Source organism: Typha latifolia, chromosome 6 (genome assembly GCF_019914945.1).
Source record: "Typha latifolia isolate L0001 chromosome 6, TyphaL0001v2, whole genome shotgun sequence".
Lineage (NCBI taxonomy): Eukaryota > Viridiplantae > Streptophyta > Magnoliopsida > Poales > Typhaceae > Typha > Typha latifolia.
This window is the reverse complement of record NC_133091.1, coordinates 10,115,388-10,142,692: the sequence shown is the minus strand read 5'-3', so window position 1 is coordinate 10,142,692 and position 27,305 is coordinate 10,115,388. Positions and strand designations below refer to the sequence as shown.

The following is a 27,305-nucleotide window of genomic DNA, read 5'->3' as shown; positions in this document are numbered from 1 at the left end:
TATTTATTTATATTTCTATTAGATTAGTAGATAGTTTTGTAAATTATAATTATTAGATTTATGTACTAATATTCATAATATATACATTTTAAGTAATTTTAACAATTTATTATATACTATTTTGTGTAGAATAAGATACTAATCTTATTTATTTATTTATTTATTATTTTGTATAATTAAGTAAAGACTATATAATTTCCGATTAATCAAGATAGAGTAAGAATAATAAAATTTATTATAAAATAGATCTTGTCTATACTTCTATCTTATTTATAATTATTTCTCCTTATATTATAACTAGCATTTTATAATAAGAGTATAATTATTGTAACACCCACGACCCTAAACACGTGCATGGCACAAGCCCACATGGCACGTGCGTGGCACCTGACTATTTGGTTAGTTACTAATAATCAAATAAACATGTATCAATATAATAAATTTATCCACAATATTTAAACTAAGAATAACACAAGTCTAACTGTCAACAGTACACGGATAACCCTACTTGGGCCCCACACAAGCCACAACACATCATCAAGAGCTTTTCACTACAATATATATACAATGGTGGTATATACATAATTATACAAGTATAAAGTCACTTGCTAGAATATAAGATAAGGATAAAGACACACTTTGGAGGATGTCCAATAATACATCGAATAAAATAACTCATCTAGCGCATAACACTAACCACACACTACTCTTCACCCACTAGCAAGATGTCTAAGGGAGTATCCTGCCCCACTCGTTCACCTGGGTTTTTGGAAAGGAGAAAACAAATAGAGTCATGAGCTAAAGGCTTAGTGAATAGACCTTACCCTGAATTAGTGAAGCCAAACAAAGAGTAAATCATATACTGAATAATATAAATCAGAAAGAGCATCATGTTATGAATGAGAGTATGAATTTAACATCAATAATATATAATTGAAATGTAGATAATATGTCATAACTGATAAAAGCATATAATCCTCGACAATAAGTAAACAAATCTCCATGTCATATTATCATCATAACTCTCTCTCAAATATGACACATAATGCATGCCATCTATGACCATGCTATGATATCAAATGCAACTATATATGATGTAAATTGACCATTTGATAATCAGGTATTTAGATGAGAATAAAATCATATGCAGTTCTCAACATCTCAATCATCAATATCATCTCTATATCTCATCATCATACTAGACCACTGTGCACAGTCAACACCCGGTACCCGGTCTCAACATCATGTTCGAAGGCTCAGAGCATACTCTGTCATCTACAAGGAGTATCTCAAATATAATCATACCCTACTATCCACTAAGGGTACCAACATCCATCCAGACCGGACACCTTTCTAGCTGATAGAAACCTCGTGAGGATAACTCGCCACATATGCCCTGGCGAACGATATGTGTCTGAATGTCTGCTGGGCACACATACTAACAACCTCGGACATAAGGCCAACAGGATTGCGACTATGTTGAGCGATCAATCATCCATCAAGTGCGTCCTAACCCTCGCGCCCACTCGGATATCCTCACGTTTTCTATCAACTATCCTATTAATCACATTTTATGCTTTCCTTCTAAATGACAGATCATATGCATATATCCAGTACGATAACAAATTACTACATAACAAAAATTTAGGTGGAATAGGAATTAAGAAAAAATGATACAATGTAATCTCCACTATGTAGTCAACACATGCATACTCATGCTAATCTATAACATGCATACTCATGCTACAAATCAACTCAGTATACAATCATAACAGTAGAATCATCTTCAATCATCTCTATATATATCACCAATGTACTCATATCCCATATCAGCATAATCAAATATATGATAAAATATGCTCGACTGTAATCATCTCTAAATAAAATCATATAATCATGCTGGAGGCCAAAATATGCATATACATAATATATAATATAACCTAATTTGAAAAAGGCGTATAGGGGATAAGACTACTCACCACCATTGTAAAATATCAAACAACCGCTCATTCACATTGCTACGACAACGATCAAGCCTCAATAGCTAAGTCCACGGGGTCTTGAACAAGGGGGTTGGAATATGAAATTATTTAAGTAGTATGATGTTAGCCGTTTATCCTATTTAGAATTCATTAGTGCAAAATATAATAAATTATTTGATTTTATTAAATAACTTGATATACAATATATATATAACTCAGATGTCCTTATTCTAATTATATATTAGGCATAATAATTAACCTCTTTAAGCATAAAAGAATCAGATATACAATAATATAATTAAAATATATGTACATAAAATAACTAACTATAATTCAATTATTTAGCAATTACTACTTTTACTTAACTAGTTACTAATCATACACATAATAATCATTATCCATAAATATAAAAATAATTATTTGAGTACCACATGGGAGGAGTACGGCCACTGGTGGCCACTCAAACCTCTGGCGGTCTCGAGAGGAAGTTGACAAAGAGAGAAAGAGAGATAGAGAGAGAGAGAGGGAGAGAGAGAAAAAGAGAAGGAGGGAGAGAGGCTCACCGATGGATGGAAGGGTCGACGGCGGCTCTTCTCGGCGGTTAATGACTGCTAGTGCACTAGAGGGAGAGAGAAAGAGAGAGCTAGAGAGAGAGAGATCGAGAGAACGCGGCGAAGAGAAAGAGAGAAAAATATTAAAGAGAGAGAGAGCATGTCACACGGCGGCGGCGGAGTGGCTGGTGGGCCCGGTCCCACCTCCACGCATCGCCGCAGCGTGGAGGTGTGTGGCACCTCCATCGCTGGCACTGCATGCAAGGCATGCTGGGCACGAGGCCGGCCACAGCGTGACCGGTCGCGTCGTGCCCATTAAATATTTTTTGTTGGGTTATTACATTTTCCTTCCCCCCTTATAAAAATTTTGACCTCGAAATTTACATACCACTAAACAATTCTGGATATTTGGATCGTATCTCATCCTCATGTTCCCAAGATGCCTCTTTTACTATATGGTTTTTCCACAAGATTTTTACTAAAGGTATAACTTTGGTTCTCAGTACTTTATCTCTTCTAACAAGGACTTTCACAGGTTGTTCTTCATATGATAGATTTTGCTGCAGCTGAACTGGTTCATAATGAATCACATGCGATGGATATGATATATATTTTCTTAATATTAACACATGGAGCACATTATGAATTTGTGCTAAGTCAGGTGGTAAAGTTACTCTATAAGCTACGGGCCCCACTCGTTCAAGAATCTCACAAGGTCCTATATACCTAGGACTTAACTTTCCTTTCTTTCCAAAGCGAAACACACCCTTCTAGGGTGAAACTCTTAAGAATACTTTGTGCCCAACCTGAAACTCCAAATCATGCCTCCTATTACCAGCATAACTTTTCTGTCTATTTTGTGCCACCTTCATATGTTCTCTAATTGTCTTTATCTTCTCTATTGTAGCTTACACTAGTATTGAGTTTTCAACCTTCTTTTCTCTGACTTTTTCCCAATCAATTGGTGATCTGCATTTCCTACTATATAATGCTTCATAGGGAGGCATACCAATACTAGCATGATAGCTGTTATTATAAGCAGACTCTATCGAGGGTAAATATTTGTCCCAACCCAATCCAAAGTTAATTACACATGCTCTCAACATATCCTCTAATGATTCAATAGTATGCTCATATTGACCATCTATCTGAGGATGATAAGCTATACTAAACTATAGTTTTGTTCTAAAAGATTGATAAAACTGATTCCAAAATCTGGATACAAAATGAGGATCTCTATCTGAAGTGATACTAATAGGAATTCCATGGTGAGCAAAAATTTCATCTCTAAACAAGATAGCTAACTTTTCCATTGAATCAGTAGTACTGACCGGTAAAAAGTGTGCTGATTTGGTTAGTCTATCAATAATCACCCAAATTGCGTTCTTTCCCTTTTGCGTCTTTGGTAATCCTGTCACAAAATCCATATTAATATGTTCCCATTTCTATTCAAGAATCTGCAAAGGTTGTAATGCGCCTACAAGCATCTGATGCTCAATTTTGACTTGCTGACAAGTCAAACACCTAGCCACAAATTTCCCAATATTTCTTTTCATCCCTTTCTAGCAGAATTTCTTTTTCAACTCATGATACATTTTTGTTCCCCCGAGATGCATAGCATAAGCAGAAGTATGAGCTTCATTTAAAATTTCATTTCTAAGTCCTTCACAATTAGGAACATACAATCTGCCTCTAAAATGCAGTATCCCGGTAGTGTCTATAGAGAAATTTGGTTTACTAAAATTCTGTATTTATTTCACAATTTGCATAGCCTTAATATCAATCTTCTAAGATGCATTAATTCTATCTATCAATGTAGGTTTGATAGTAAATTGTGCTAGTAAACCGACTCCACTACCCTTGGTTACAATTAGAACTTCTAGCCTTTGCAGATCCTTAAGTATCATAGTTTGTTGGGTAATTAAATATGCTAGACTCCCAGTTGACTTCTTACTTAAGGCATCTGCAACAACATTTGCTTTACCTGGATGATAATTTATAGTACAATCATAATCCTTCACTAATTCCAACCATCTCCTTTGCCGCAAATTAAGTTCTTTCTAAGTAAACAAATATTTGAGACTTTTATGATCTGTAAAAATTTCACATTTTTCCCCATATAGATAGTGCCACCAAATTTTTAGATCAAACACTACAGCAGCCAACTCCAAATCATGAGTAGGATAATTCTGCTCATAATCTTTCAACTGCCTATATGCATATGCTACTACATTACCATTCTGCATTAAAACACAACCTAATCCCTTGCGGGAGGCATCACAATACACTTGGAATTCTATTCCACTACAAGGAATAATTAGAATTAGTGCACAAGTCAATCTTCTTTTTAATTCTTGAAAACTACTTTCACACTCTGCATTCCACTCAAACCTTTGATTCTTCTGAGTCAACCTAGTAAAAGTCATAGCTATCTTTGCATATCCTTCTATAAACCTTCTATAATACCCAACCAGACCAAAAAAATTACCCACTTCTATGATATTAGTTGGTTGACTCCATTTCAATACAGCCTCTATTTTGGACTGATCCACATTGATCCCTTCCTTAGATACCACATGTCCTAAAAAGACCACATGATATAGCCAGAACTCACATTTTGAAAATTTGGCAAATAACTTCTCTCTCAAGATCTGGAGAATTAACCTTAAGTGATGCTCATGTTCTTCCTTTCTAGTTGAATATATTAGTATATCATCAATAAATACTATTACAAACTGATCCAAATTAGGTTGGAAAACTCTATTCATCAGATCCATGAAAATAGCTGGAGCGTTGGTCAATCCAAATGGCATGACCAAAAACTCATAATGTCCATATCTAGTACGGAATGCAGTTTTAGAAATATCCTCCTCATGGATTTTTAACTGATGGTAACCAGTCCTCAAGTCTATTTTAGAGAATACTCTAGCTCCCCTTAATTGGTCAAACAAATCATCAATGCGAGATAGAGGATATTTATTTTTTATTATCACTTGGTTTAGCTGTCTATAGTCTATACACAGCTTGAGTGTCCTATCCTTCTTCTTAACAAAAAGAACAGGCGCTCCACAAAGAGAGACACTAGGTCTTATAAAGCCTTTCTGTAGTAGTTCTTCCAACTGTACCTTAAGTTCCTTCAATTCTATTGGTGCCATTCTATAGGAAGCTTTAGAAATAGGTGAAGTATCAAGAGCTAAATCAATTGAAAAGTTTACTTCCCTATCCGGGGGTAATCCGGGGAGATCATCTGGGAAAATATCAAGAAACTCTAACAACTCAGACATCTTCTAATTTGATCTATTTATCAGTATCTCCTGACAGACTAACAAAGACACCTATACATCCTTTCTTTAATAATCTATAAGCTTCAAATGCAGAGATTATCTTCATAGGGTTACCAGATTTATTGCCCTTAATTATATATTCTGCCCCATCAGCTAAATTCATCATAATTTCCTTTCTATAGCAATCTATGTTGGCATGATATGCAGCTAACCAATCCATCCCCAAGATAACATCAAAATCTGTCAGCTCTAGTGGCAAAAGATCTACTTTGAACTCCCTATCTCCAAAACAAACTGTGCAAGATTTATAAGCAGAATCAATAACAACTGTCTCTCCTACTGGTGTGGCATTCAACTAAATATCCTCTAAAGGTTCCTTTAGCATATCAGCATGGCAAGCAAAAGAACTTGAAATAAAGGAATGTGTGGCACCCGGATCAAATACAACTCTTGCTGTATGAGAAAATAAATTCAGAGTACCTATAGCCACATTATTGGATGCCAAAGCGTCGTGCTCCGTCATCGCGAAGATTCGGCCACCTCTAGACTTTCGCCCAGGCTGAAAGGAACCTGCCCCACTAACTCCTTTGCCTCGGCCAGCCGTAGCAAATACCCCAAAAGGTGCAGTTCTAGAAGATGCTACAATAGCAGCAATCGGCGTAGTGGCGGCACGTGGACAGTCACGACGGATATGACCAAGCTGCCCACACTCATAGCACAAACGTGGGTTAGGGCAATCTCGAAGATGATGACCATATTTGCCACATCTGAAGCACGGACGACCTTGACTCGGCAGTCCCATAGGAAATCCACTTCCTCTACCAACTAAGGACGGCCCACTCACACTGACATGAGATACTGCTTGGCTGAGTCCTTCAAATCCCCGTGAATCCGATCGGTTAGCAAATGAACCAGTGCTAGAACTTTCTCGATAAGGATGGTAGGAAAGGTGACGCTGTGACTGCGAAGGCGGTAGGCTCTATCTTGTAGAAAGAACCCTAGAACTCCCGCCTCGCCCAGATTAGGTCTCGAATCGCTGAGCTTCCATAGCCATCTTCTCCTGAATCACTCCCTCAAGTGCCATAGCCCTCTCCACTGTATCAGCATAAGGGATGAGGCCTATTGCCTCCAAACTCTGACGTACGGCGTAATTCAGCCATGCTTGAAGCGTCAAGTTCTGGTCGCTTCATTAGGAACTTGATGGGGGTACAAAATGGGCTAAAGCATTGAATTTGACCTCATAGTCTGCCACCGTCATAAGTCCCTTACGTAAATGCAAAAATTCTTCCTCCATCTTTTCTTTCCTTTAGGTTAGGAAATGCTTTTGATCAAAGGCATCAAGAAATAACTCCCAAGTGATGATTGCACCCCCTATCCTTGATTTTATCAGTCTCTCTTTGGCTTTCCAACATTGTTCCACTTCACCTCTGAGCATAAAGGTAGCAAAGGCTACCTTCTGTTGATCATTACACCATAGAGTATCCAACATTTTCTCTATGTCGGATAACCATCCACTAGCCTCCAGTGGATCAACGCCTCCATTACAAATTAGGGGGTTTAACTGCATAAATTTATTTAAGGTGATGCCCGCTGTAGGAGGTGGCTCGAACTCTCCTGCTGATATGCTAGCTCCTCTACCTCGAAAGATTTCCTCAATAAGTCTTTCTTGACTGTCTAGGAGACGCGAAATAGGATCACACTCCTCTATAGATGGAGGAACTTCTGGGGTCTCAGTATGGGCCTCAGCTGTGGAGGTCACCCTAGACTATAAACCACTACGACGGGGTGGCATCTTTCCGTGAAAATAGTCAAATTCATCAACTGATTAGTGATCAAGTAAAATTCTAAAATTTATCTCCTGCGTAACCCTATGATTGCAATATTTCCCTACCCTCATTGTGACAATATACAAAAGCTCTTGATGATGTGTCGGATATTTAAAAAAGCCTAGGCTCTGATACCACTCTAAAATGTAAACCCACAAACCCTAAACACGTGCATGCCAAGAGCTCACATGGCACGTGTGTAGCACCTAACTATTTGGTTAGTTACTAACAATCAAATAAATTTGTATCAACATCATAATTTTATCCACAACATTTAAACTAAGAATAACTCAAGTTTAACTACCACAGCATACGGATAACCCTACTTGGGCCCCACACAGGCCACAACACATTATCAAGAGTTTTTCACCACAACATATACACAACGGTGGTATATACGTAATTATACAACTACAAAGTCACCTACTAGAATATAAGATAAGGATAAATACACATTTTAGGAGATGTCCACTTATGCATCAGATAAGATAACTCATCTAGCATATAACACTAACCACACTTTACACTTCACCCACTAGCAAGACCTCCAAAGGAGTATCCTACTCCACTCGTTCATTTGAGTTTTTTGGAAAGAAAAAAATAAAGAGAGTCATGAGCAAAAGGTTCAGTGAATAAACCTTACCCTGAATCAATAATGCTAAACAGAGAGTAAATCATGTACTGAATAATACGAATAAGAAAGTAGCATGATGCCATGTATGAGCATGCATATATATATCCTTAATGATATATATATGAATGAAATCAATTCTCATGAATGAGCATATTATATCCTCAACCAAAAATATATCACATGATGAAATTACCATATAACATCACTGAATATAACAACATATCATGTATAATAATTATGATCCAACGATACTAGTCACATCAATGATGATGCATGATGCATGCCAACCACTAGATAATCGTATATGTCAGAGGCAGATATAATCCACATATCTCTCACTATCACAATCATCCGTCTTAACTCTAAATATCATCCACCATGCTGGACGCCTTTCTCAAATTAGGTTATATTATATAATATGTACATGCATGTTTTGGCCTTCAACATGATTATATGACTTTATTTAGATATGGTTATAATCGAGCATATTTTTTTTCATATATGTAATTAGGTTGATCTTGGATATGAGTATAATGATGATAAATAGAGATAATTAAAAATGACTATACTGTTATAATTTTATGTCTAATTGATTTGTAGCATGAGTATGCATATGATAGATTAGCATGGGTATGCATATGTTGACTACATAGTTGGAGACTATATTACATTATTTCTCTTGATTACTGTTCTATCTAAATTCCTATTATATATTGACTTATTATCGTACTGGATATATACATATGATTTGTCATTTAGAAAAAAAGCATGAAATGTGATTAATAGGATAGTTGATAGAAAGTATGAGGATATCCGAGTGGGTGCGAGGGTTAGGATGCCACTTGGTAGATGATTGATCACTCGACATAATCGCGATCCTATAGCCTTACGTCCGAGGTCACTAGAAGGGTGCCCGATATAGATGGATGTTGATACCCTTAGTGGATGGCAGGGTTTGGTTATGTTTGAGATACTCCTTATGGATAACAGAGTATACTATGAGCCTTCGGGCATGATGTTGAGATCGGGTACCGAGTGTTGATTTTGCATAGTAGTCTAGTATGATGATGATATTCAAAGATGTCATTAATGACTGAGATATTGAGAAATGCATATGATTTCATTATTATCTGATTACCTAATTATCGAGTATTCAATATGTGGTTGCATTTGATATCATAACATAGTCATTGTCGGCATACATCATATGTGTCATATTTGAGAGAGAGTTATAATGATGGTATGATATGGAGATTTGTTTATACATTATCGAAAATTATATATTTTTATCAGTTATGACATGATATCTATCTTTTATTTATATATTATTGAGAATACATTCATATACTCATTCATGGCATGATGCTCCTATGTGATTCATATTATCTAGCATATGATTTACTCTCTGTTTGACATCACTAATTCAGGGCAAGATCTATTCACTGAACTTTTTGCTCATGATTCTCTTTATTTTTCTTTTATAAGCCTCTCAAATATGTATTGCGTAATAGCGACTTGAGATATCCTGAGAAGATATTTTTAGAATGACGAGGTGAGCTATAAGTGTGAGACGGTATAGATGATAATTTGTATAGAAATTGAATTGTATCATTGTTTATTATATTTATACTTTATTCTACCAGACAATGATTTATATAATATAGGTTGAATTATATTATACTAATGTGTTAGTAGTTATAAGTTGTATCTTGATGGTTTATCGTGGCCTATGTGGGCCTTGCCAAATTATGTACTGGTCTAGTGTATATTATTGTGGACTGAGATTTTTATATGTTAACAGGTTTATCTGATTGATAATATAATTTATTTGGTGATGGATTATATGAGTATGGATATGTTAGCAGGTTTTATTTGAGGATGTCATAAAAATATGGGCACAGGAGTGTATCTGTGCGTGACAGGCTCTGCCCGACCTATCGCGTGTGTCGCGTGTGTTGTGTGGATGCGTTGGCGTGCATGTGCATGTGCCCGTGCCGGGCAAGAGTTTTACAAAAAAACTTGTCTAGAAGGTGGGACACGATTGACGTCCACAATGGTGACCAGATGTGACAAACAAAAACAACAATGGCTAAGTTACATGGTGTAATCTCTCATGGAAGCATAGAGTAGGTACCCATGAAGGGTACCCCGTAACCTATAACATTGGGATCGCCATACTAACCTTTTACAGTTGGGCAATGGAGATATACTATTGACTGATGAGAGTAAAACCACTTTAGGGTATTTAAGTTGGAGATTGAAAAGTAGGATGATGTAGATTAGCAATACTTGATGACATAGAGTTCAGCCATCCATTCTAAGCTATGTGCTTTTGATCTCACTTTGTGCGATGATTTGGTCTTAAGCAACAATTTTGCTACGTGCAATGATGTTGCTTGAGTAGTAATGATGGTTGCTGATGGGCTCACGATTGAGGTACTTAGTCTACAACGATGGATAATCGATTATGCTGTTCACCGGATAAGGTGCATGTGAATCTACCATTAGGATCTACCATTTCTTAGAGGCATTTATATCAGATGAGTATGAATGATGGTCAACCTTCGATGACTTTAATTTCTCTAAATAGTTTGAAGAAAAGATATTATGCAATTTTTTTTATGCAGTGGCATCTCTAGATAATTCTAACCAGATTAGCTATGAGGAAAAGGCCTGAGGATCATCTCGGTGATTTCTACTTGATATGAATCTACGGGCATAAATCTAAATGAGAAATATGATATTTATTTGATATTGAGAAATTCTGCATAATATAATGTTAAGCATATAGTCTTTTTTTATTTGCATTAACGTCACATGCTCCTTCCTAACAATATTAATACAACCCGTGTATTATAAATTTGGGATTTTTACAAATCACACTCTATATTTTGCTTATTTTGTGATTCGCGGTCTTTGGAAATTTTATAACGCGACCTTTCATTTTTCCTATAATGTTTATTTAACACCATAACATTATTTTAGCTAACTGACATTAATCATGTTATATAGTTTATGTGACTCTAGTTCAAAGATTACTAAAATTCCCTTAAAAGGTCCTGATCTAACCTAAATGCCCACAAAATCTTTTTTCCCCAAACTAAACCCTACCCCACAAAATCTAAATCCTCTTTTCAAAAACTAAATCCTACCTCACAAAATTATAATATCAAATCCCACGCCCCTACAGAATCCCCCAAAATCTCTACCACGTACAAGCCTTAGAAGCTTCCCCCAACTTCACCTAATTTTCTCCATCTCTCTAACTCAACCTCTTTTTTTCTTCATCTTTCTCCAAATTTTCTTCATCTCCCTCCCCATCTTTGATGTCACAAGCAACAAAGTCGGCTTGGCATTTGGGGAGCTCTAAGATCTCCATGGCTTAGAGTTTGGAAGCTCTAAGATTGGCTTGGCATTTAGGTGATGTTCTCCATGGTTTGGGAAAAAGCAATAAGTATGGATCGAGTTATCAATAAAATTAGAGATGAGTACAAGGGTAATTTAGAAATGTTATAAATTACATAGTGGATTATAATAGAATATTCTCTTTCTGGTATCGTTCAGTTTGATTATGGTTAGGTTAAGTTAACTTAAGGTGTTACTGTAATAACCCAAGTAGGGTAAAAAAAAAACTAAAGCTTGCTGGGCACGATGCGACTAGCCATGCTGTGGCCGGCCTCGTGCCCAGCATGCCATGCATGCCGTGGTAGCGGTGGGGGTGCCACGCACCCCCACCGAGCCAGTCTTCTCCACGCCGTGACGACGCGTAGAGGTGGGACCCGACCCACCGACCAATCTATTGCCGTCGCGTGACCTTCTCTTTCTCTCTCTCTCTTCCCCGCATTCTCTCGATCTCTCTCTCTAGCTCTCTCCCTCTCTCTCTTCCTCTAGTTCACAAGCAGTCACCGACCGCCGAGAAGAGCCGTCATCGGCCCTTCTATCCACCGGCGAATCTCTCTCTCTCCCTCTCCCTCTCTCTCTATCTCTCTCTTTATCTGTAACGCCCCCGCCCAGCACGGGCACGTGCACGCCCATACGCCCACACGGCACGCGCGGCGCATGATAGGACGGGCGGGACCCGTCACGCACATATACTCTCATGTACACATACAATCATGATATCATCAAATACTACCTGCTAACATATCCATGATCACATAACCCATCACCAATTAAATCATATTATTAACCAAATAAACCTATTAACATATGAATATCCCAGTCCACAATAATATACATTAAACCACTACATAATCTAGCAAGACCCATACAGGCCACAATAAACCATCAATATACAATTAAAATAACTAATATAAGAGTACACTATGATTAGACCCGTATTATACAATTTATTGTCTAATACAACAGAGTACAAATATCAAATACTGGTACAACTCAATTCCTATATAAACTATCATCTATACCGTCTTGCATCTATAGCTCACATCATCATCGCTCTAAAATATCTTCTCAAGATATCTCAAGTTGCTATCACATACCACGTATCTGAGGGGGTTAGAAAAGAAATAAAGAGAGTCATGAGCAAAAGGCTCAGTAAATAGACCTTACCCCAAATCAGTGATGTCAAATAGAGAGTAAATCATGTACTGGATAATATGAATCAGAAAGAGCATCATGTCATGAATGAGTATATGAATGTTCCTCAATAATACATAAATGAAAAATAGATAACATGTCATGTCATAATTGATAGAATTTATAATCCTCCACAATGTATAAATAAATCTCCATGTCATACCATCATTATAACTCTCTCTCAAATATGACACATGATGCATGCCGACCATGACCATGCTATGATATCAAATGCAACCATATATAATGCATATTGATCACTCGATAATTAGGTAACCAAATGATAATGAAATATATGCATTTATCAACATCACAATTATCAATCATCACCGACATCTCGGTATAATATCATCATATTAGACCACTGTGCACAGTCACCACCCGGTACCCGGTCTCAACATCATGTCCGAAGGCTCAGAGCATACTCCGCCACCCGCAAGAGTATCTCAAATATAATCATACCCCGCCACCTGCTAGGGTATCAACATCCATCCAAACTGGGCACCCACATAGTTGATAGAAACCTCGTGAGGATAACTCGCCACATATGCCCTGGCGAACGGTATGTGTCCGAATGTCTGCTGCGCACACAGACTAACGACCTCGAACGTAAGGCCGAAAGGATCGCGACTATATCGAGCGATCAATCATCCACCAAGCGCGTCCTAACCCTCGCGCCCACTCGGGTATCCTCACGCTTTTTATCAACTATCCTATCAATCACATTTCATGCTTTCCTTCTAAATGACAGATCAAATGCATATATCTAGTACGATAATAAGTCAATGCATAATAGGAATTTAGGTGGAATAGGAATCAAGAGAAAATGATGCAATGTAGTCCCCAACTATATCGTCAACACATGCATACTCATGCTAATCTATTACATGCATACTCATGCTACAGATCAACTCGGTAAGCAATCATAACAGTAGAATCATCTCTCATGATCTCTATATATCACCAATGTGCTCATATCCCAGATCAACATAATCAGATGCATGATAAAATATGCTCGACTGTAATCATCTCTAGATAAAGTCATATAATCATGCCGGAGGCCAAAACACGCATGTACATAAATATATAATATAATCTAATTTGAGAAAGACGTCTAAGGGATAAGACTACTCACCGTCTAATCAGAAGACACAAACCACGCATCTCTCACGTCCGTCAGGTAACCGAGTGACACTCATCGCTAGCAAGGTCCACGGGGTCTCAAATAAGGGAGTTCGGGATCTGAAATATTTAAGTAGTATGATGTTAGCCGTTTATCTAATTAAAATTAATTCAGTTAAAATATAAAGGTTTATTAGGTTTAGAATCACTTTTCTTTATTTTTTATTACATAACTAGGTCTATAATATAGATACGATTGAAATATTATAATTCTAGTATTATTATAAAATGTTAGTTATAACATAAGGAGAAGATGCATGTTTCCTTTTATATGCGAGTATTTCTAAATATATAATTATAAAATAAAATAAAAGGCTAAATAAGTATAGACAAGATCTAATTATAATTAATTTTATAATTCATACACTATCTTGATTAATTAGAGACAATGCAGTCTTTGCTCGATAAAATAATAAATAAATAACTAAATAAGCTTAGTATTTTATTTGTTGTAGAATAATCATAAAATTAATAGAAATACTTAAAATATATATGATGAGGGTATTAGAATATAAATCTAATAATTATAATTAACAGATCTATCTATTAATCTAATAGATATATAAATAAATAAATAAATAAATATAAGTATTTACCTATATTTATACCTAATTAATCATTAATTATAAAATTATCATTAATAAAATTATATTGAAGAATATATAATATTATTAAAATAGTTAATGTCTAAATAATCTATTTGCATTAATTAAGAATAAAAATACCTAAATAAATAACATAAATAAAAAAATTAATTAATAAATTAATTAAATCTGCCATAAGTGCTGGGCTCGGGCAGTGCTGGGCTGAGCCCAGCACTGTGGAGAGAAGAAAAAAAAAGAAGAAGTAGAAGCCGAGGAGGAAGAAGAAAAAAGAAAGAAAGCAGAAGAAGAAGAAGAAGAAGAAGAAGAAGAAAGAGGAGGAGGAGGAGGAGGAGGAGGAGAAGAAGAAAGAGGAGGAGGAGGAGGAGGAGGAGAAGAAGAAGAAGAAGAAGAAGGGAGGAGAAGGAGAAGAAGAAGAAGGGAGGAGAAGGAGAAGAAGAAGAGGGGGAGGGGAGCTGAGGGAAAAGAAAGGAAGAAGAAATAATAAGAAGAAAGAGGAAGAAGAAGAAGAAGAAGAAGAAGAAGAAGAAGAAGAAGAAGAAGAAGAAGAAGAAGAGGAAGAAGAAAGAGAGAAGGTGAGGGAGGAGCTTACGGACCCGGGCCGGCGAGGAGGGCACCGGCCGCTTCTGGCCAGCCAGCGGCCGGCCTCTCGCCGGCGGCTTGACTCCGACGAGCTCGGGCAAGAGAGAGAGAGAGAGCTTCTGACTGGTGGCGGCGGCTTCGGGAAGGTGGCGGCGGGCCGACATCGACGACGAGGAGTGCGAAAGATAGTGGAGAGAGAGTGGAGTGAGAGAGAGAGACCAAGAGAGATAAATAGATAGATAGAGAGAGATTTAAAGAGAGAGAGAAAGAGAGAGAGAGAGGAGGCGGTGGAGGGGGTTGCGGCGGCGCCGGGGCCCGCCGTGGCCAGCTGGCCGTAGCACGTTGGCTGCGACAGCGGCAGCGGGCACGTTGCGCCCCCACCACACAAGCTGCATGCGCAGCTTGCATGGGCACGAGGCCGGCCACAGTGTGGCCGGTCACATCATGCCCATAATTTTCTTTTTAAGTTTGGGTTGTTACACTATCTCTCTCTCTCTTAGTTTCCTCGCGTCGTGCCTAGTATGATTATATGATTTTATATAGAGATGATTTCAGTCAAGCATATTTTATCATGCATTTGATTAGGTTGATCTGGGATATGAGTACATTAGTGATATATAGAGATGATTAGAGATGATTATACTATTATGATTTTATATCGAGATGATATCTAGTATGAGTGCAGTGCGCATGTGATAGACTAGCAGGAGTATGCATGTGTTAGATACATGGTTAGAGTTTGCATTATATTATTTTTCTCTTGGCTTCTTTATCACCTAAATTCCTGAGTTGCATGATCTGTTGCAGTACTAGATATATGCATATGATCTATCATATATAGAAAATCATGAAAATACATGTACATGTGATGTGATGTGATGGCTGGAACGGTATCTAGTCCGGACTGATACTGGACATACTCTTAACGTATGGCAAAGCATGGTGATAGCTGATAGTTATACTTTAGCGTATGATAGGGTACACCTATCATTGATATACCCTTAGCGTATAACAGGTTATGATTACTTTCTTCTGAGATACCCTTAGCGTATGGCAGAGTATAATTATCTATAGAGATACCCTTAGCGTATGGCAGGATATGATTTATCTATAGAGATACTCTTAGCGTATGACAGGGTATGCTCTGAGCTTGTGGCATGATGAGGATCGAGTTTGGGGCCAAGTAGCATAGTCCAGCATGGTGGATGATATTCAGAGTTGAGACAGATGATTGTGATAGTGAGAGATATATGGATTATATCTGGCTCTGACATATATGATTATCTAGTAGTTGGCATGCATCATGCATCATCATTGTTGTGACTAGTACCATTGGATCAAGATTATTATACATGATATGTTGTTATATTCGGTGATGTTATATAGTAATTTCATCATTAGATATATTTTTGGTTGAGGATATAATATATTCATTCATGAGAATTGATTTTATTTATATATATGTCATTGAGGATATATATATGCATGCTCATACATGTCATCATGCTGCTTTCTGATTCATATTATCCAGTACATGATTTACTCTATATTTGGCATCACTGATTTAGGGTAAGGTCTATTCACTGAGCTTTTTGCTCATAATTTTCTTTGTTTTCTCCTTTCCAAAAACCCAAGTGAACGAGTGGAGCGGGATACTCCCTTAGAAGTCTTGCAATGGGTGAAGAGCAGAGTGTGGTTAGTGTTATATGCTAGATGAGTTATCTTATCTGATATATGAGTAGACATCCCCAAAGTATGTCTTTATATTCTAGCAGGTGACTTTGTATTTGTATAATTATGTATATATCACCGTTGTGTATATGTTGTAGTGAAAAGCTCTTGATGATGTGTTGTGGCCTGTGTGGGACCCAAGTAGGGTTATCTGTATACTGTTGGCAGTTAGACTTGAGTTATTCTTAGTTTAAATATTGTGGATAAATTATAATGTTAATACAAGTTTATTTGATTATCGATAACTAACCAAATGGTCAGGTGTCACGCAAGTGCCATGTGAGCTCGGGCCATGCACGTGTTTAGGGTTTGTGGGTGTTACAGTTACATGAGCATTATAGGGAAAATGAGGGGTCGCGTTATAAAATTTCCAAAGACAGGATGCGAATCACAAAATAGGCAAAATACAAGGTGTGATTTATAAAAATCCTTATAAATTTTTAAGTTTTTGAATTTAAATATAAAAAATCATATTAATGAGCATATGTGCTTATATATTTATTTATAATTTAAAATATTTATCAGCTAATTAGATTGATTTTATGGTAGATTTTGTTGGTCAGCAGAATAGTATTCTTTTAAAGAGAAGAAACATACTCGACCTTATATAAGCACTCTTCACGCAAGTACTTGAGGATTTAATTTTTTTTAAGAAATTTTTCTAATGATTTAACTATACAATAAGTGAATTGCAAGATATTAGTGTATTCTTACTCATTTCACACACTCAAAGCATGTAACTAAGTGCCGGATGACATCAAATTAAAAAAAAAATCATATTAATGAGTATATATGCTCGTATATTTATCTGTAGATTTACATATTTATCCCTATATTTATCAGCGAATTATATTGATTATCAACAAAATAGTATGTTCTATTTTGTTTTTATTATTTTATTTATTTATTTTGTTTTGAGAGAGAAAAAATTTGGAACCAGTCACTTGACCTATGGAACGCTCTTCACGCAAGTATTTAAAGATTTATTTTTCTAACTATTAGCTATTTAATAAGTGAAATTGCATAGTATTGATGTGTAAAACCAAATCTAACTTACTTTAACTCATATCAAACACTCCCCAAGCAATTATTTGAATACCATATGTCATCAAAAATTTTTTTAATAGAATACCATATTTGTGAGCATATGTACTCATATACTTATGTGCTAATTTACAGTATTTATTAATGGATTGTATTAATTTTTTTTTATAGATTATGTTAAATATCAGTAAAATAATATTTTTAAAGAGAAGAAGTCTAATCATTCAGCCTCATACCAAGTGGCAAGCACTATTCAAGCAATTTATGTGTTTTTTATCAGTGTTTGAATGAGGTAAAAGAATGTTAGATTTTGACGGTTAAGCGGTTTGACTCAATGACTCAGCTAGGTTAATTATTCGGCAGGTTAGTTCAGAGCAGTTTAATATATTGGCTAAAGTTTAGTGAAATCTAAGTGTTTTTGTATCTAGAGATGGTTAACCCTTTGTCCAGCTCATATTTAGTCGTTTCGGCTCTTAGAATAAAATAAAAAATATTGTCTACAATTCCCAACATGGATTTTTTTTAAAATATATAAGATCTAGTTCTGCACATCAATACCATTTCACTTATTATATGGTTATTTAATTCTTAGAAAAATGATATAATCCGCTTAGTCAGCTGAAAAATATTGTAAACCCTCAATACTTATATGAGGTTGAGGTTGAGGTTGAGTGCATCCTCTACAAACTTCTTCTCTTTCAAAAGAAAAAGGAAAAAAGAAAAAAGAAAAAAAAACACAAAAACACTATCCCACAGATAATCAGCATGATCCATTGATAAATATTGTAATCTACATAAAATCAATATGATCTACTGGTAAATACTATAAATCCATAGATAAATATATGACAAGATATGCTTATTAGTATGCTTCTTTTTTCTTCTAATTAAATGTCATCTGACACTCAGTACATGTTTGAGGAGTCCTAGGTATAACGTAGACTGCGTTAGATTTAGTTTTATGCATCTGTACCCCGTAATTTCAATTTATTATGTGGTTAATAATTACAAATACCCACCGCTAAACTACGGTACGCATAAATCCACGTAATTTTCTTTTATGCTTTTTGTGAAATACCCACTGTACGTACGTATGATCCACATGATTGTCATATATGATTCATTGGTTGATATTTCTAAATAATATCTTGGATTAAAAGTCAAAATCACTAAAATAATACAAGCAAATAATAAGGAGACTTTTGCTTTAAATTCTTGAGATATATTTCGTATTGTACTCTCTCCGTATTTTATATTTGTATTACAAATTCTCTTTATTTCACTATTTTTGACCAATTTGTTATTACCTTACCTTTTAAAAGTTTTTAACAACTCTACTTTTTATGTAATAAAATATAATAAACTAATAAGACATGTTTTCCATTCATTCATACGCAAAATACAAAGAACTCTTCCTTATTAGGTGAGACTGGGTCTGAGAGAATATGTGTGACCACTTTTTAAGCTCTTTGTCCTCGTCCCTATCTTCCTCCCTATTATTTGAAATAAAATTTGGATTGCATTTTTTTTTATGAAAGGCACTGCAAAAATTACAATGAAGTCATTGTTCATCTCTTTTCTCCCATAACTCTTATTTCGCTATTTTACTCATACTTTTATCTCTAATCAGTATAGTCAAATTTGATCATTTCCAATGCGTATAAAATATCGTAGATCGGTGTTCGTACGAGAATTACGTGAGCAAAATAGTTTTATTCAATCTTTACTTGTATCTTTTTCATATAAACTCTGATTGATGATATTTTATGTGTTGGAAAGCTTATTCAGTCCTCTACAACTTCATCTATAATGAGTATTTTTAAATTCAATTAATTTGATGACTTAAAATTAATTTAAATATTAAAATAAAAAACCTATAAGAAAAAGGGTATACATGATCGTAAGTTGGTCGCCAATGCAAGTCAGTAGGTAGACCCTTTTTTTTCTAAATTATAATATTTAAATTAATTTTAAGTCACTGAAATGGTCGAATTTAAATATATTCATTAGTAATAAAGTTTTAAAGAATTAAATAAACTTTTCGACGTATATAAAATAATGTCGAGCGGATTTCATATTGAAAATATTCTAACCCTATCGTAATAGGGATACGAACAAAGACTTTAAAAATTGCACTACAAAAAAATAATGGGTGAGGATGGGTACGAGGAGGAAAAGCTCAAAAAATTCATTATAGGTCTTTCCTCACACTCAAATACTCAATCTCATCTAATAAGGAAGAGTTCCCTCTAAAATAATTTATATTTCCTCACACGCAATCTTTCGTCTAAAATAATTATATCATTTCATTGTACTTCATTAAAAGAAAATTAGAGTTGTCACGCACTTACAAAATGTAAGGTGAGGGCAAATCAGTTAAAAAATTGTGAAATATGAAGAATTTACAATGAAAACATAAAACTGGGAGAAACTGCAACCTGAAACCTATCTCGGGTTTTTAAGGCAAAACTCTCAATAATAAGTTTAAATTACTATAAAACTTAACAAGCCTCTAAAAATACATATCTATAACCTAATTAAAAGTAAAAAAATATACCCTCATGAGGCAACATAACTAATCCAAAAAAGAACTAAACTGAAATTCAACTAATCCTCCTTTGCTCCTTCATGACCTTGATGTCATTTATTGATTTGAAAATAGGTTTCTTAAAAAAACATGAGCATAAAACTTAGCAAATATATATCTCTATAATTTAAAAATAATGTAATACATATTACAACCATATATATCATGCTCAAGAGATAATAAAATAAGCTCATAAATACAATAACAATAGTTCATCATTTAATAACACAAAGTAAATCATGCATCACATCATATACTCTTCCGGAGCCATAAGATCATTACATGGCAGGCTCTCTTAAAGCAACCACACAAAGTACTAACATCACATTTTCTTCGGGAGCATCACACAATAAGAAGGGATAGATATTTTGTTATAATATTATCCATACATGCCTAAGGCTACTATATATAATTAATTATTTGTGACCGTTAGATTAAGAACCTTGATAGTAAACCCATACTCATCTCACTATCACCGCACTTCGCGTAGGATCACGAGCACTTAGCTTAGAAAAGATGTCAATTCTTTCCTATAATCATCATTAATTTTCAAGATCATCAAATATTTGATCTCTATACTAGGTAACAATTACACTTGCTCAAACCTCTCGTCTAGTTTACCTCCCAAAACTAACAAAGTATATATATTTATATATATATATATATATATATAATATGTCTCTAATTTGGTTGATTGAGTAAAAGGGTACCGTATCTAACTATTTGACGGTACATACAAGTGTTGTAGTGTTTAATATCATATATCGCATGATCATACTTAAAGTGCATGCAATTTATAAAGTACGTATTTAATCATGATAGTGTGATAAACTACAATGATGATAATAAAGGATGCATGAGCACATATACATGTCATAGTATATCAGCAACATCATAATGCTAGCTAGCATCATGATCACACTGTCTACACTACTAAGAGACTACAAATGATTCACTTACCTAAAATTGATCCTTAGTTATTTGGCTACTTTTGTATCTCAGGATCATTCTCGTAGTGTAACAAAACTATCAATAATGAATAAACTTAAAATACACGTAAGATGACTTAACTAGAATATACATAACAAATTACGTTATGCGTTGTCAGTAGGTTTCTAGGCTGTCTTGCTATGATTTAGCGTAAGACTATAAAATGGAATGTTTCATTATAAAAAGTAAGAGTCCAAAATGTGACATAACAATGTAAGATATGATATTTGAGGATGTCAAGATAATTCTTATTAAGATTTAAATTTAATAAACTAATAGTTATATTCAAAAAGGTACTCCAACAACGTATATAGTTTTATCGTGCGAAAAAATAAGGTCATTTGAAGCAGAAATTAAATTTGAGTAGAGATCAATAGCATTCAGACGTTTGGAATGACACTTAAAAAAACTTCAATTATGTCCAAATGACATTTAAGGTGTTTGTCCTAAGCACAAATCACATTGTGCTTCCAACGTCAACTTAAAGGACTTAGAGTCAGAAGTGATGAAGGGAAGTAAGTGATCCATCAAAAGTGAGAACTTATGGCAATTAGAGTTTCAACTTAGAGATCTAGTTCCCTTGGGGGAGTATATATATTTTATTAATTAAGTGAGGAGAACTTCATCATATGTTCTAATGTTGGTAATTCAACTAACGATGATCTAGAGCATCAAAGACATTGAAACATTTATCTACCATCTACTATGACACGTATTTTTGTTATGACCTAATCTCGGCTACCGCTGGTGTAGGAATACAATTAGCACATTCGAAGGAGAATATTAACTAGACTTTTTTTTTTGTAGCCAGGAAATTATGAAACTAGTAAGGTTCGCTCTGTAATTTTTTGATATACAATTTTATATTTATGCTTTTTGTAGGTTTGAACTGTAGCTAGGTCAAAAGGTAGCAAAGATCTAGTGGATGTGTTTATGACTGTGGTGGTGGTGAAGGTGGAGATGAAGTGGACATGGATTATAAGTAGGATTTGCATGAGGTGCTACTAGGTGAAGGAAGAGAGGGTAAAAGGTGTCGGTATCCCACAGAGGAGAGTGGGGTCCGATGGATGAGAGAGGTTAGAGGTAACCAACGACAAAATAACGTGCGGCTAGTGATTGAGTGAGGAGAGAGAAGCTTTAGATTAGAGGAGAAGAGATAGATTCAAAATGATAGTTTCTTTGATAAAATCCTAATGAAGTTGCCTTGCACATATTTAGAAGTTGGTCAGCAACCAAACAACTAAGAAAAATAATTCTAATACAATCATTCTTGTTGAGGACGTTCGAACAGCCTCACGACACATTCTAACAGCTAAAAATAATTTATTTGTATGTGCCAACGTGATTTATTTCTTTGTACGTGATGTTCAAATGCCCATTATTTGTGTTCGAACAGCGTAGTAAAAAAACCTTATTCATCAAAACATTTTTAATTCGTGTTGTACTTTACATTATATATTGAAGGCTCATCGGTTAACCTAAACCATAATTATTAACCAAACCACATTAAAATATTAAACCAACTCAACTAATATAAGTTGAAAATAATTTAAACTAAGTGCTAAAAAATAACTCTCTATCTAAATAAGTGACTCAAACCAAGAGTCTAATATTCACGAGGTGATTTGATCTAACTCAGATCACATTACTTCTATCTATGACTTAGTAGTAAAATAAATTAAAACATTTCTACTTATGGAACAGTTTATCAAGAAGGAATTCAAGCAAACGAGGAACTTCAATCAGTCATGCCTTACCTTACATTTGCAAGTCTTTTTGTGTGCTGTCTGCTTTCTTGTTCTCAGATGCTAAGTTGTTGGTGCGGTCTGAGTAATTATAACTGAAACTTTTTTCTATGATTTAAATAAATAGATTGATGCAGTTTACCACGTTAAAAAATTATACCATGGTTTACTTTTTCTAATCATTCTCAGCTTTTAGCATCAGTTGAAGAGTACCACTTATGACTTGGTAGTGAAATAAATTAGAAGCTTTCTATGAGTTTTTTATTAAACTAGTATTGTTCCAATTTACTTTTATTAAAATAGACTACTCAAATTTATTACTAAATAAGATCTAATTTATTATAGCGTTAATAAAACACTAAACTAATAAATATTTATACTTAACGCTAATCAGTTCGTTTAGTCAAAAACTCTCTTTCTACTTAGACATGATCAAAGGGCTCAGCCCGTCTGTGCCCGGCCCGAAAGCCTGCCCGTTTGGCCCGTAACTAGGCCCGCTCGTTCTGGTACAGTAGCCCGCCCGCCTGCTAAAGTACTTTGCCCGTCTATAATTTATCATTGCTACAGAAAAAAAAATTGCATTATTTTAAGCACACCTTTAAAAAATTTTAATTTATTTTAATTATTTTTTAAATAGAAGAATATAAATATTTTTTTTTTAAATAAACTAATAGTTAAAAAAATTCTAAAAATAGCTAAAATATGGGTTGGGCCGAGTGATTGGTTGATCGGATCGACCCGGCCCTAGCCGATCTCTCACGGACCGATGGACGGTAACGGCTAGACTATTCTAGCCCGACCCGAACCCGATTAGCCCGAAAAGCTCGGCCCGGTGATCATATCTATATCTAAATAATAATAAACTTCAGTCAAAGTATTTGGTGCTATAAGGGTGATTATAAGTAAAACTTATTTTATAACTGAGAAAGAAGAGCTGTCATTTTCAAATTTTAATATTCAACAAATATAGATTAGAAAATTGAGCCGGGCTTCCAACGCGGTTTTGAAAACGCGGAGTTGACACGTTAACTTTACAATGCCTTTAACTTCACAAATCACGATATCACTCCAGTCTCTTCTATAGACAAACCGACTTCAAATATATACACATATAGATTACAAATTGGACGAGCACTTTTTAGTCGCCTTCCATCTCTTCCGCATCACGACCACCCATTCCTTGCATTACACCTCATCATCCGTACGAAGTCATCGAAGCCGACGAACCCATCGCCGTTCGTGTCGACCCCCGCGATCATCCGACGGCAGTCCTTGATCGTACACTCCTCGTCCCCGATCGCTACGAAGACACCGAGCAGCTCCTCGGGCGAGATCCTCCCGTCGCCGTCGACGTCAAAGACGTCGAACGCCTCCCGGATCTCCTCCAGGGCCGCCGACGCCTCGCCGGCGGCGAGCTCCTCGACTGCGGCCTCCAACGCCGCGACCTCCTCCTCGGTCGGCGGGTCCGGGCAGAAGCGACGGAGCACGGCCTCCGCGTCCCGCCTAGAGATCTTGATGTCGCAGGGCGGGAGGACGGATTTGGGGGTGGAACCGTATTCGGAGGAAGCGGTGGTGACGGATCCAAAGGAGGGGGCGTCGGATCGGGAGATGGAGCGGGTTTTGTGCTTCTTGGAAGAGTTGGGGAAGAAAGAGGAGAGAGAAAGCTTCATTGTTGGAGAGTAGGGGAGAAGTAATTGGATTTGGAAGTGAGGAAGTGAGAGGATTTTAAAGAAGTGAGAAAAGGGAAGTGAGCTTCGCGGAAGCTTCGTGCGAGGACATGGGCACGCGTTTGTACTCATCGATGCCGATTGATTTGGAAAGGTATGTGGGATGGTTTCTTTGCTTTTCATTCACTCATTATATTATATATATATAAATAGTTGGTGGATAGTACTAGTCATTTTTTCTTTTCTTGTTTGCATGTTGGTCGTTATTGTGATCCGTAATGTTATATATTTTTTATATGTAGAAACACTTTCTTCCACTGCCAACGGTTTGGGTGTATATTGCGGCCTTGCCTTGCCACGTCATATTCCAGGATAACCCATTGTTTCGGGGGTATGGTTGAGGTGGGGCGCACCAGTGCTCTTTTTCCTTACCCACCCTACAATTTCTCCGGAATGTTCTATTCTTATATTTCAATTTTTTTTTTCTTTTTATTTAATGAAAGTCGACATAATATATCAGGGCCTTCAAAAATGTCTTCAGGGAGGTCAAAAAAAGTCTTTTCTGACAGGCTCTCGACGCTTATTAACTCGGCTAGAACTCTAAATAAGCGTAATCGAGCAAAGTTCATGGCTCAAAATTTTAATTGATTCACTAGGATCAGCTCACTCGAGCTCAAGTAAGTATATATTATATATGTGAAATTATATATATAGCATACTTAGTGCTATTTTTTATACAAGGAATCTTTAGGTGCTTAGTCCCATATTGGAAAATGTCAAATTAGATTTAGTAGATTAGATTAATAGAGTTGTTAAGCTTTTTGGATCGAGCTGGTCGAACTGATTGGAGTTGGCTCAATATTTCGACAAGCCGAGCCTATATGATTGAGCTCGTCTCATGCTAAAGTTGAGTTGAACTTATATTAATTTTGAGCTGAGCCAAGCCCAACTCGCTCAAGCTTAGTTCGATTACACCCTATATTAGATTATTTGCAAAAGGAAAGGGAAATTATATTTTACAATTCATTTTACCCTCTATGATATCATTTTTATCGCTTTACTTAGGCGCATAATAACATACCATCGAAAACAAAAAGACCTAAAAATAAAATAGCAACAAAAAAAGGCATACATGTCACCGCAAATCCATTCAAATACATTAGAAAGGGTGAAAACCCTTACAAGATGACATGCTAAAACTAAAATATAACAAAGGAACAATATAAACCCCTTATATAAATAGTATAGAAAGAACATGAAAGGAAAGGGGCCTATCGCCCTACAAGGTAAACTACTGTTATGCATCTCACTAGGGTGTCAATTAATCTGCATCATATATCAATATGGGATAAGTCTAATGTTCAGTAAGTGGCACTATCACTAATCAAGTTTCACGGATAACAATACATTTAGCATAGAAAATATACGTGCAACTATGCAACTAATCATCATGATGTAAAATAAAATATGAATGTCATGTATTTGACTAGCATGGTCCAACTAGACTGTAGCTATCCCTATCCACCATTTACACATGACACACCTTCCATGCATGCCCTTGACCACCAACACTATGCTTGACAACCATAACGACCCTACCATGCTTGACAGGCATAATGACCCCCAAGGGAGGATGGACTCTAGCGGTAGAATCGTCTCCCCATCACCCGACGAACAATATGACTGGTTGTCCACCATTGCAGACTATAGACCTCAGTCGTAATCCTATCACATAAGATAGTATTGCATATCGATACGATTATCTAAGCCCTCGGCTCCACATCATTGCACCACCGTGTAAGAACTCATGAATCGTCGTTCAGGGACGCCTTCACTCTCCATTATCGAGTTCCACTAGGTTTACGTTATCTTACCATTTTCTCTCTAAGTTAAATACTCTAAATGGTTGACTCTCGTCAATCACAGTAAATTACTAATCGTTCGGCGAAATAATTGCTTAATTGTCTAGGATCCACAGACTAAGATCTCAAGCATCTAACCTACTATGTAATAATATAAATATCCCTCACCCTTAATTTTGGTTGAATAAGTGTCGAATGCTATCGAGACGTAAAAGTGATTTTCTTTATGTTGTGCTCATACCTACTATGTAATAATGTAAATGTCCCTCACCCTTAATTTTGGTTGAATAAGTGTCTCGAATGCTATTGAGACGTAGATGTTATTTTCTTTATGTTGTGCTTATGTGCTAGTGGCATGATAAGGTAAAACATAACTAGCAAAATGTAATAGTAAAATGAGTTATCATATCTAAGCATACTGATGAATACACATAACAATC

The 27,305-nt window shown here is 35.8% G+C and overlaps 1 protein-coding gene across 1 annotated transcript; it reads right to left on the bottom strand.

Moving 5' to 3' along the window:
• Positions 1-24,276: 24,276 nt before the first annotated feature.
• On the bottom strand, positions 24,277-25,066 carry LOC140790441 (probable calcium-binding protein CML35). The gene has a single exon (XM_073140539.1). It carries the CDS (start codon positions 25,004-25,006, stop codon positions 24,500-24,502), a length of 507 nt encoding a protein of 168 aa, XP_072996640.1. The 5' UTR covers positions 25,007-25,066; the 3' UTR covers positions 24,277-24,499.
• Positions 25,067-27,305: the final 2,239 nt, after the last annotated feature.